Genomic DNA, 12,598 nt, shown 5'->3' with positions numbered 1-12,598 from the left:
TCCTGTTTGGTGTCTCCCATCCCGTTAAGTTAAGCCGCTGATGAAAGACACTCTCACTGTAGGTGTGTATCATTGCTTGCAAAGGTTTCCCTCATTTTTTTGTTTAAAAAGCAATATGCAGGGAGGCATCTTTTTCTTTTCCACTGTTGAGTAACCAGTTACAAGATAAGACGTGTATCAAAGGGTGTTCTAGTATTGCACTGTGTCTTAGGCTTCCTGCACCTGTGGTTGCCAACTGATAAACTGTTGGGGAGCAGCTGTGTTTCTTTGTTAGCATTCCTTTTCCTTATCCCTCAGTGTAAGCAAGGCATGTGTGCAGTGTGAAATGACGGCTGAAAAACTCCATTTTGTAGTGTGAAACAGCCATCAGCAGAATCGTAGACTGGTCTACGTATTCTGTCATTGCAAGCTCTCGTTTCAGCAGTGTTACTTGGTGGTTTTGGCTAATGTGAAAGAACTGCAAAATACTCTTGCAAACTACTGTTGTTGCAATGTCTTGTGGACAACTGAAGGGATTGCTGCACTGTAAGCTTCCAAAGGAGAGGTCGCAATACCCTTTCCGGGCCCAGGTGTGAGTACTTTCGTAGCAATAATCTGCCTATTGTAGAGGAGTATTTCATGTGTTTTTTTTTGAAGTGCAATTTGTGCTTTCATAGAGAGACCTTGCGACATTTTGCATTTGGAGGACCTTGAGGAAGGTTATATTTTGTGATTAATTGTTGTGAAAACCTAACAATTGCCCGATAATTTGTCTTAATTTGAATAAAAGAAAACTTGATCGAGGGGCTCATTTTTGTTGGAAGCAACAGTATAAAGCCTAGAAAAATGCAAACAGCATAATTTGTAGGTTTGGTTGAAGTGTAGATATTCATGAGATAAAGGGAAGAGAAAGAAGACGAAGAAACAACATGCCACCAGCAGGTATTGGACTGTCAATAAAACCAAAGTTTGACAATACAAAAGATGCCTACTTTGACTTCTGCTCTCGGCCTGTTGTGTTGCATTAGTAGATAATGGCACTGTGATGAGCATGATAGTATGAACATCCTAGCCTAGCCACCACACACAGGTGCGTGCGAAATGGCAAGAGTAAACATAAGTAGGGCAAATTGATACGAACTCCCGTACTGCAACATGCCTGGTAAATGGATTGGGGTTTAATGTTCATAGACAACAAATTGAGGTTCTTGTGCTTGCATGGTGATGATTCTGCACAAGTGTTGCATGACGTGCGGTTGTTGTTCTGGTCTGCTGGTGGTGCAGGGGCCATGATGCGGGCTCTCCTTACAAGCGGGCTGGGCCCCTGAGTCCCCCTTTGGCTGGCACACGGGGCTACCCTTACCCACAGGACCCGACCCGCGCACACTTTTCGCCCCTGCTCAACTCGACCCAGCAGAGCTACCGCGATGCCTTCCAGGTGGGTTACTGTGTGCGTGTTGTGTGTAAGCAAAGAGAGCTTCGAAAGGGTTCCCACTCGACCAGTATCTCGGAAAGCCTTTCTTTTTTTTTTTTTTTCTCCCTATGGGAGTTATGTGAAAGTTCAGACTTAACAAGCTGTTGTCTCTGGTGAAGCATGGCTGATTAGCTTTTTTTGGTTGTTCTTCATACAGGGGTAAATGGCATACAAATAGCTGGTGGAAGACGAAAAAAGAGCCATGTGGGTCTACGTTTTTCCCTCTTTTTGTGTTTTTAGGGTTTTCCCACTATTTTTAGTTACACCATAGAATCGGTTAATGAACATAAGATACATGGGGTTATATTTTCATGCCATATGAGTTGGAACGCCCATTTTAATAACCTTTGAAACAAGTTTTCTGCAGTAACCGGTGTACTATCTCGCTGTAGAGCTTTCATGCCTACAAAACCCAAACTACAAATTTATCACCCATCATTCACCTGGCAGTTAGATTATTGCAGTTTAGTATATGGGCGACCACAATGCGAACCAACATAGACAAAATAATTGCATTTCAAAAAACACTTCTCCAGCACATTGCAAATATCGTACCCCGGGCCACAACAAAAACATTGTCACAAAAAAAAAAAAAAATTCGGGTAGATCGGTACTACAAATACCGTGCTTTACAGATATTTTCTTTTGTGAAGCGATTTTCTTATATCCTTAGCAACCTTGAAATGCCACAACGTACCTGTGCATCTAAGAAACCCTGAACCTTGGTTTGCACCGCGTTTTTTCACTGAATGTAAGCTGCAATTTCTCAAGCACAATTTACCGAAAATTCTAAATACTTATGCTCACGCTACTGAATTATCCTGCAAGGAATTGAATATGTGTTTCACTAACATGTAAGCATGTATATGGTATATTCATGTGTAATGGTTTGTATTAACTGGTCATATTTTGAGTGCTTTGCTTTTTATGTAAACATGTGTATCATTGAATGTTCACCATCCTCTGAATCGTGCATCTGAGTGTCAAATTTCTTTTGTGCTAAAATGTTTATGTCCACGCGCTGTCATTTACAACGCCTCCCGGGCCCAGTCAAGCTGCTGACAGCAGTTTTTAGCCCCGGAGGACGTTTCTAGTTTGTACTAGAAGAAATAATAAAATTGAAAAAAAAAAAATCCTGTATGTTCTGGAGAATTCATGTGGGCTTCTTTTTGCACCATTTTGTTACATATACATTGATGAAAGAATAAAAAAGTAGTAGTCACCACCCACACAAGCGACTTCAAAAAACACAAGTTTCTTGGAACACAAAAGTTTCACTTGGTTTATGCATTGAATGCTGCAGTAACACATTTCTACTAACGTTTGACAAGTCGCAGCCTAATACTCTCACTGAATTGAAGAATATGAGCTTTGCAGAAACCTTCAAGATGCAGGAAAGTTTTGAGCGAAAGAATTCTTGCTTGCCTAATTCCCTTAACTTAAGGCTTGCCTAATTCCTTGAACTGTAACGGGTTTCTAGAAGCTCCAAATTATTTATTGTCCCATCGCCATGCAGTCTGCAAACCTGCTGGTTAGGGTGAATGTGGGTTGAATGTTCAGATGGAGTGTAGTAAGCACTACTGTTAAGATGGGTGACAATTCTTTAAAATTTCTACAGTCTTTCCTCATTATACAGACTTGAACACTCCTCATTCTTCAGGTCGTTACATTTGTCTGGCCTGAGATGGTGATCTTGGTTCTCATTACTGTGTATTGTGTTGTGAGATACTGCACACGTGTGTTGTGAGAATGACTACTTGCATAGTGGGTACAATGGCATTAATTACATCTTAATAAACATTTAGTTCATGTTGTAAATAGCATTGTCATTATGCTGTTTTGGCTCACTTTACAGATGGACTGACGTTAGCTAGTGTGTACAGGTACCACCACTTGGCGGCGAATGTGCCAAATAAAAATGCCACGTGTGAAGCCATTTTCTTGTGTTCGAAAGGTTGTTGCTGTCATGCACAGGTGTGTGTTACTAAGCCATTCAAATCATAAAGAAACAAGCCACCAGTTAAGAATGCACCTGTCATCAAGGATACATTATCATTTCCGCTCAGCCTAGTGCAAACTGACAGACCCCGGCCCACCTTGGAGGCCAGCCAAGCCAGCATATATTTTTTGTTGTGTTCTCACTTACTCGCATCCTCTCTTATCAGCCCTTGGTGGCATGTTCCTGCCTGGGCCATTGTTAACATCCGCCAGAGTCTCTTTATCAGCGCCGGGTAACAAGAGTGTGCACACACACACATACAGGAGATGGGAAGTGGGTGAGTCAGTGGAATGATAGGTCTACTCGTATATCAGTGACAAGACGAAAGTTGCCGCCATTGCTGCCACCCTCTTGCTTGCAAAGCACTACCTCCAGAGAAATTTTGCGCTGTAGTGGCAGTGGTTTCTGCGCACTTCCTCCCCCTCCTTTTACCGATAAGCGAGGCAAGGCTCTTCCACCATCGCGTATCATTGTGCTCCAAGGTGTTGCCTTAGCCCCAGATAAATATGCCACTTGGCTTATCCGAGTAGCGAGGAGGAGGGTGGGATTGGAGGAAGGGCAGCTGTGTTATCGCCAGCCTGCTTGTGATCTGTTTGCGCCTCTCTCCATCTTGTCACATTCCATTCATGTGGCTCTTCGAGGGCCTTCTTTTTTTTTTTTTTTTTTTTGTCTCGCTCAGGGCAACAACATTGCGAACTGATGTTGGCCTTGTCCTTTTTTGTTTCTTGCGATAGTGGCCGTATTTGGCGAGCGCAGAGACTGGGCATTGACAAACAGTCTGGCTTTAGGGCATTGTTCAGAGGTTGTTAGTGAAGATTAATGTGCTGAAGGAGGAAACTTCTTTACATGAAGGACAAGCTGTTTGTTGATGTGCTTTTTTCTGCCTGCCAACTGGCACAACTCTACTTCTTGCAGGTGTCAACAGCTTGTTGAGAGCCTGATGTAGCATTGCATAGTTTCATGTCTTGAAAAAAGTGTCCGTTGTCCACTGTCACCCAAGGGAAAAGAAAACAACATAGAAGTATAGATGGCAGCACGTGTACATCACCGTTCCCCTCCATTCGGGAGATTTCAAATATGCGGCCTCTTTTCCCCCGTGCCATTTGTCGCACTGTTTCATTCACTGTTTTTATTCACCCGACAAGGGCAAATGAAAATGTTGATTGAATGCACATTCAATAAACGATTTCATTACAAGCACGAGTGTGCATTCTTTATTATTATCACCTCTTCTGTGGCCATCTTGAGTATTGATCTATGACTGAGAAAGGGCCACCTTTCCAAATCTTGTCGAATTATCCTTGACCATTTAGACGGGGGAGGCTTGCTCGGAATTTTACAGTAGCTGTTCCTTGCATTGCACATATGTTTTGTCTCTCTTCAAAACTTTCCTAAATGCATGCTCATTTGTCAAGCCATGCTGAACATAAACATGCCTGTTTCTTGGCTATTGTGTAATGCGGCGAGTGTCATTGTCGATATCGGGCTTTTTCAAGTGGGGCGTTGCTGTATTGTTTCATTCTTATCTTGCCGAGAATTGCGGCTTGCTCAATAAGCTGCTGTGACAGCCACTCCCCTACAAGGCGCACCTACTTTTAACCCTTTCGGCCTTGGCGGTGTCAATTGACACCACTGCACAACATTTCCCGTAATATCTCGGAATCGTAACCAATATTACTCATTCGTGGGGACACAGTTCTTTAATAATCCCCACTGCGATTGACACCAATATTGCGGTACGTTGGTGGAGGTAGCAGCTACAATGAAGAAGCGCGACCGAGGTCTTCCGTGAAGCCGAGGCGCGTAAGTTGAGGCGGGTAAGCGCCATTTTCGGGTTGGCGTACCGAGGCTGTTTCAGTGAGTATTAGGCTGAAAAGTAAGACCTTGGTTTCCATTTTGTGTGCACCATTGATTGGCAGAAAAAAAGAAGCCATTTTTTTTTTCATTTTCCAATCACTGTGTCTTAATTATCTAATTTGATGCCACATTAATTAATCCAAAAATGCTTGTACCAGTGGCTCAATTTTTCGTTTTTGGTCTTCTGAGGTCCTAATTACAAGAAAAATGCGCATAAAAAGTGTGTCCGACCAAGATAAAAAATCCAGGGCTCAAAGGGTTAAGAATAGCTTGATGATTGAGCTGGTGCTGTGTTGGATGACCAACAAACCCTAAATAATTGGGTTCATTGGCTCTATTAAAGTGTTTCTGTTGAGAAAAGTGCAAGTGCTCAAGTGCTGTGTGCAAAGGGGAGGCCAGACATACTTTGCCATGTTCAGCATGGCAGGCGGAAATGACGAGCACCATCACTTCCACTTCCTTGTTCAGATCGTATCGGCATAATTTTTCCTCGGGACACATAAATCAAGATTATCTTAAGACCATATTCGTTGTGACATGAAGTGGTTATCTCGTTATACTAAAGTTCATGTTGCGTTTGAATCCATGAGTACTGTGAAGAGCATGGGCATAAAGATTCGCTCAGCTAAAGCCAATTCGGAATTTTACACACTACTGCCAGGTCACCTCATGCTTACCCTGCTTTTGGGTGTTTGGTGGGACCTTGAGTCATCAGCATTTTCGTTCGAATTCGGATGCACGAGTGAGGTTTAGTCCCACCTTTTGTTTTTCTGAAGATAGCGCTGACTTGCGAAATTCGCTTCCATATTGAGAGATGCCTCCGCTTCTGCGAAGCCACTGCTTGGCTTGAACGGATGATGATCACCTGACATGAATTCACCCCAGTGCAGAGTGTGTCTTGGCCATTACTTAAGCAGGACCACTGGAAGTTCACGCACAGGGTATTATAACTAATTGTCATAATAGTATTATTCATAGTGTGCCCCGGTTGCTGACGAGTTGTGCTTTTGTCTTGCAGCTGCAGGCAGAGCGGCAACACCAGCAGCAGCAACAACAGCAGCAACAACAGCAACAGCAGCATCATCAGCACCAGCAACAGCAGCAGCAACAGCAGCACCAACAGCAGCAGCAGCAGCAACAGGAGTTCATTTTGGAACGCTACCGAGAATCCGAGCCACAGCATGTGCGGCGGAGACCTTCTCTGCTCCCGACGCCTGCAGAATACGCCGCCAACCAGGCTGAGCGGGAACGGTGGGTTTTCTTTGTTTGATAAGTGGCCAACTACTTCTTCATAGAGGGACAATACTAATAATGCGAGTAGCGGTCTTCAGTTAACTCTTGACATTGCACAGGTTAGCGATTGACATGCTAATCAGAAGTGTGTGTGTCTAGAGGCATCATAGTCATTATCATGCAGTAAAAAGTCTCTCCAGAAGCAGAAGTGTGTGTTTCTAGAGGCATCATAGTCATTATCATGCAGTAAAAAGTCTCTCCAGAAGCATGCTACATTATGTGTTCCAGTCTGTCTGTCAATCCGCTCGCCCGCGTCTGGGTGCTCTCGTGATCGCCTTCTTAAGTTGGGGTCAACCAATCTTTGTATGGGAGGGAAAGTTCATGACATGAATGGGAAAGTCCCGCCGTGTGCATCGCCAAACCCTTCTCCAGACACGTGTGGCACATACCCGTTTACCCTGGGCCACGGTATGTGGGTATATACCACATATGATGGGCATTTTATATGTGGCAGGAATGGCGAGAGCTGATATTGGTAATTCGGGTGCGAGAGGGGAGAAATTGACATCGGCAGCATTTACCCGACATATGCAAACGTTAAATATCAGGGTCCCAGGAGGGATCGAATTCGAGCATTTTGCTTGGCAATGAAGTATTCTGCCACAGAGCAATGCCAAGTCTCGAAACTGCTTTGGAAGAACACCCTATGCAGGCACAATGTTGGTGAAACGTGAATTGTGGTTGCATTGTAGACTATATAATTTCATAAACATCGCATCTGTACTTGTATGACACAAGTATCACGTCACATTAACATCAATTGTAGTGAAGCGCCATCCACTAAAGGTAGTTTGCAAGCAGAAGTGGTACATATCAGTGTACTGCTTTTAGTGCTCGTAATACTCATCTTGCTGGTGACATCATCATTCATCTAACTTATGCAAAACATATGCACTGTTCAACACAACAGTGTGTACTATGATTGTACATAAGTTTAGCGACATTTGGTTACTTTTCGCGCAATACAAAAGATTTCATCACTAGTCGCATTCCCCGCACATGCTTTGCATAACATCAATTCCCATGGTACGTAGGATCTGTTTAATATTTTGCAAATGTATTGGGAGTCTGCCACTTCCTTGACCATGTCGCCCAGCCCCGGTGGTCTAGTAACTAAGGTACTCGGCTGCTGACCCGCAGGTTGTGGGAGCGAATTTTGACTGTGGCGCTGCATTTCCAATGGAGGGGAAAATGCTGTAGGCCTGTGTGCTCAGATTTAGGTGCACGTTAGAAAACCCCAGGTGGTTGAAATGTCTGGAGCCCTCAACTACGTCGTCTTTCATAATCATATGGTGGTTTTGGGACGTTAAACCCCACATATCAGTCAAATTAAGTCAGCTTGAAAACTCTGATTGTAAGAATTGCATGTTCCCATTTTGTGATCTTTGATTCACTATGATTTGTTGCAGCCAGCTTTATGTGACTGTTATGTTTATGCACAGGTACTTGGAGGCATACCGGTTCCCTCAGTACGAACAGCGCGACCTGGGCGGGGGTCTGGTGGGCCTGGTGGGAGGTCCCCCCGGGGGCTCGGCAGCGGCTGCCGCGGCCGCAGCAGCGGGGGCGGCGAGCGGTCTTGTCGAACCACTTGAGGTTGTTCACCTGAACAAGAGGCCTCGGTTGGCCCTGCAGCAGCCCTTGCTCATCGACACCTCCTCGCCGCACCACCATCAGCACCCATCGTCGTCGTCATCGCACCTTTCGTCGCAGCACCACCTGATGGGTGTGGAAGTGAAGAAGGAGCCCGCCGCGTATGTGCCCCAGACCGAAGCCATCTCTCCCACTCTGCCCGGGGAGGACGGCCGGCCCCCGCTCTCGCCCCAGGGCAGGTCCTCCAAGGATGACTTGCTCAGTGCCATCAACAGGATAGACCGGGAGATTGCGCAGGTCGAGTCGCAGACTAACAAGCTCAGGAAAAAGCAGGTAGGTCCGATTTACTGCATTCACCTGTGTACTGTGGTTGGTGGTTTGGAATCTTTTCCTCCATCGGGCGTTTCGTGCTGGTGGTCTAATGGCTATGGTACTTCACTACTGTCCTGAAAGTTGTGAGATTGAATCCCATATGCGGTAGCCGCATGTCAATGGAGGCGAAATGCTAAAGGCCCTTGTGCTTACCGTGAAATCCTGAGCGTGCATTTGCTGTCCTCATTGTCCCTCGGGTGGACAACACAGTGACTGAAACAGTGCAAATATTGGTGGTGGTGGTGGTGGTGGTGGTTAGAAGAGGAAGAAGGCGCCTAATTTTTGCAGCTTGGTAGGGAGCACGGCACAGTGCCTCAGACGGTGGCAAGGGAGGAGGGGGCGCATATTTGCTGTCCTCATTCTCCCTCGGGTGGACAACACAGTGACTGAAACAGTGCAAATATTGGTGGTAATGGTGGTGGTTAGAAGAGGAAGAAGGCGCCTAATTTTTGCAGCTTGGTAGGGAGCACGGCACAGTGCCTCAGACGGTGGCAAGGGAGGAGGGGGCGCATATTTTAAATCTCCCGTAAGAGGGAGGGTGGTGCTTGCTTGTGGAGGGGTGCTTACTCGTGATTTTATGGTAGATATAAGTGCACATTGAAGAATCCCAAGTGGTCCACATTTCCAGAGCCCTCCGCAATGGCACCTCTGATGATCATATTGTTTTTTTGAGATGTAATACTCCAACAGTTATTATTCTTGCATTGAGCAGCATTGAAGAGAGCATAAGGGCGTGCAGTGCATACAACGTGCGGATAGTTTATAGTGTGGGCAAGGAAGACTCAAGCGCGAGTGTATGGTGGGAAGGTGTGTTTGACATGCCTTGATGAGGTGTGCAGAAAGGGAAGGCACAGCTGGAGTGGCTGCACATTTATCTAAGTGAAAGCCATACCCAACTAGTCCTCATAGGAGCCTTTTTACAAGCATGTCTTTCTTGTGCTGTGGACTCGTTCTGTTTATTAATCTCAGCAGATGCATAGCAATGCACAGCGTGGTATGACGTAACACAGCTGTTTTTACCTTTGCAAACTAATCGTGTTGGCAGAATTAAAAGGCAACCAAATCAAATACCCCCTCCATCTTATTGCATTGACTGGAGCTTTTTCAGGTTTTGTAAACTTATAAAATAAGCAATGGTATTTTTCTCAGACACTTAACTATGCCATGCATTGCAGTATCAGTTGTACTATATCTCGTGCACAGCTGTTATCTTTTCCATCGGTGGTTTACATTTGTGAAAATTTAAAAATGTTGTGCCTCAAGCTTACGTTACAAAGAGCTGAAACTCGAAGAGAAGCTTGGGCTAGTTGGTGTTTCATTGTTAAGTGGGAAAAAACAGTGCATGAAGCTTATGTTGTGTCTAATTCTTAATCAGTCAACTCCTCGGTAAGCTTCCTTGTGTGTGTCATATGAAATTCCTGTCGCACTTTTGCCGATTAACATAGCATATTTGCCTATGATTCATACATATTCTTGGTGACGTTACGAGCGAAATGTCTCGCCATAGATTCGCGCCGCTTCCTTTTCAAACTGTCAGGCCGCAGGTCCTGACAGCTTTTGTTCTTTAATGCCATGTACCACGACACTTGCAGCAAGAGCTCGAAGCCAACAACCCTGCTGACAGTAAAAAGGACACGCAGGAGACAGCACCCATTGAACCCAAGCAGCTGAGTGTTGCCCAGGTCGTCTACTCTGAAAATAGGGTGCGTATTTCTCAACATTTTTTTTTTTAAGTTATCAGATACACCTTGGCATTGTCTAATGATGCAGAAGTGACGGCATTTGTGCTTGCCTGCATTTGCTTGTGGCAACATGTCGTACTACTCCCCAAAACTTACTGTGGTGTCAAGGCTGTGTGAGGCTGTCATAACTTTCGTTAGGAGCTGTGTGTCATTGCCACACATTAAATGACAGGAGGATGGCCAACTCTTGTTTGGTGAAACACAAATTAATGGCAGAACTAGCGTCATTGGATCGTCGATGTCTAATAGGTGGTGGGGATGTGAGGCTACTGGATTGATGGACACCTCTTGGACACGTGTTCAATGACACTGGATTATTGGAAACTTGTAATCTCAATCCCTCTTGTGCGGTTCTGTGCATTTGGTGTTGGAGAACCGTCTTTAGCATGTGGATATTTTCCCATTTTTTTCTGGTGTGTTAGAACAATGCAGACTTCACTGACTTGCGTTACTTTGTTCCCCCTCTGTCCACCCTTTCCCAATCTGCAGAAAAAAGCACAACTTGCCCATGCCACTCTCGATAATCTAGGCCCGAAAGTGGATTTGGTGAGTGACGCTCTATTCTTTTGCCTGCGATTATTCGCAAGTTCTTTGCTTCAACTTGCAGTGTACGTGAATGTGGCATTTTATTGTTTCCCTTTGTAGCCAATGTACAATCAACCTTCTGACACTGCCATATACCATGAAAACAAGAAAAAGTAAGTGGTATCATCTTCTTCTTTTTTCCCATCGCTGTCTGAAATGGAACTTTTGATGTTGCACTAACTCAGTAACTAAAGTTGTTTACATTGGCTCTGGTGTAAAGTAACTCTGAACAAAAATGTGGCTGATTTCTGGGAAAAAAGAATAGTGTGCCCAGAAAGTGTCACAGCATGCATAGTAGATGGGCAGTAATACATAAAGCATTCCCTGCAGTCTTATTGGTTCTTTTGCTTGTCTATGCTCATAAGGTTGTATTAGTCGCACTTGATACATTGTCTGTGGTTCAATTAAATTTCGGTTAGTGTTTTCTTTACAGGATGTCTAAGTACATTTCTTTCGTTACATCTTTACAGATTCCACGAATTTAGGAAAAGTTTGATGATATATTTTAAAAGAAGAGCACAAGAACGAGAAGCAAGGGTAAGCAAGTTGCAGCTGATCTCTAGCGCACTTTGGGGTTGGCCTCAGAGGCCTCGTATGTGGCCAAAAGGTTGACCTCGAGGTGTGTGTGCTCCGCAGCATCCTGTGACGGTCGGGGCTCCTAACGCGGCTGGCCTCACTTTCTCTTTGCAGGAAAAATACTTAACGGATACTTATAATCAGCTCATGCAGGCATGGCTGAAAAAAATGGACAAGAGGGAAAACAACGCTGCACGAAAGTGAGTGCTTCTGCTGCCAGCTTGCTCGAGCGCTCGCGTCGTGTTTGTCTCTCTTTCGGTCCCGTTGTCTGTACGCTCTCTCTCCAGTAAGAATTAATACATACCAATTCTCCCAGCTTTCTGTTTTGTTGTCTGTTTGCTCTTTATTTTATTTTTTTTTTGTTTTCTCCTTGGAACTAAGTTTGGCTGTTAGCGTGGTTTTCTCCTTGGAACCAAGTTTGGCCGTTAGTGTGCATGTACAGACGCAGTCTCTAGTTAAATTTGCAAAAGCTAACACAGATTAGAGAGGAAGAGAAAAAAGGTAACTGCAGGGTGTTCGAACACATTTTTGCTCATTTGACGCTCTTTTAGACAGCTTGTTTTTGGAAAGTTTAGTGATGCTTCGGTTAGTGCATGGAGATCTTTGTTGTTCACAGAGCGGTCTGTTGTGTATGAAGAACTCTTCACTGGTGTTTGAAAGTTGATGCTGAAAGCTGTCCACAACGATTTACACAGAGAAAGGGTGGATGGCGGTACAAGTGGCGGTGTTTTATTTTCGAAATGCAGAGCCAAGGACCAGAAGCAGCGTGAATTCTTTGAGAAGCAGTTTCCCGAGCTGAAGAAGCAGCGGGAGGACCGGGAGCGTTTCTCGCGGGCAGGCCAGCGGGTGCGCAGTGAAGCCGAATTGGAGGAGATCATGGACGGGCTCCAGGAGCAGGAGGTGGGCACATTCTACAATAGAACCGCTGCAGGGAAGGGCCGCATTTGCCACACTGAGACAGAAATGTCGTTATTTGTAAATTGTTGAGACAAGTGCTATGGCCTTTTGTGCTTGGAAGCAACACTGTTTTTGCAGGGCACTTCGTTAATAGTCATGCTAACCCCCAAGTTCTTGGGGACACAATTTTGCCTGAGGACAGAACTGCTTGAAATATGAAAAGGTGCATTTGAA

The 12,598-nt window shown here is 44.8% G+C and overlaps 1 protein-coding gene across 2 annotated transcripts in view; it reads left to right on the top strand.

The window, feature by feature from the left end:
• Positions 1-12,598, top strand: part of LOC119173636 (uncharacterized) — an 80,272-nt gene that overhangs the window by 41,266 nt on the left and 26,408 nt on the right. For both annotated transcript variants that reach the window (XM_075889780.1, XM_075889779.1), the window contains 9 exons: positions 1,264-1,417; positions 6,328-6,560; positions 8,045-8,525; positions 10,157-10,267; positions 10,796-10,852; positions 10,952-11,004; positions 11,362-11,428; positions 11,582-11,667; positions 12,214-12,367. In XM_075889780.1, the coding sequence (XP_075745895.1) occupies positions 1,264-1,417; positions 6,328-6,560; positions 8,045-8,525; positions 10,157-10,267; positions 10,796-10,852; positions 10,952-11,004; positions 11,362-11,428; positions 11,582-11,667; positions 12,214-12,367 (1,396 nt within the window). The remainder of the gene's footprint in view (positions 1-1,263; positions 1,418-6,327; positions 6,561-8,044; positions 8,526-10,156; positions 10,268-10,795; positions 10,853-10,951; positions 11,005-11,361; positions 11,429-11,581; positions 11,668-12,213; positions 12,368-12,598) is intronic.

This window comes from Rhipicephalus microplus, chromosome 3, assembly GCF_043290135.1.
Source record: "Rhipicephalus microplus isolate Deutch F79 chromosome 3, USDA_Rmic, whole genome shotgun sequence".
Lineage (NCBI taxonomy): Eukaryota > Metazoa > Arthropoda > Arachnida > Ixodida > Ixodidae > Rhipicephalus > Rhipicephalus microplus.
Note: the sequence above shows the minus strand (reverse complement) of the source record. Positions and strands in the feature narration are given on the sequence as shown.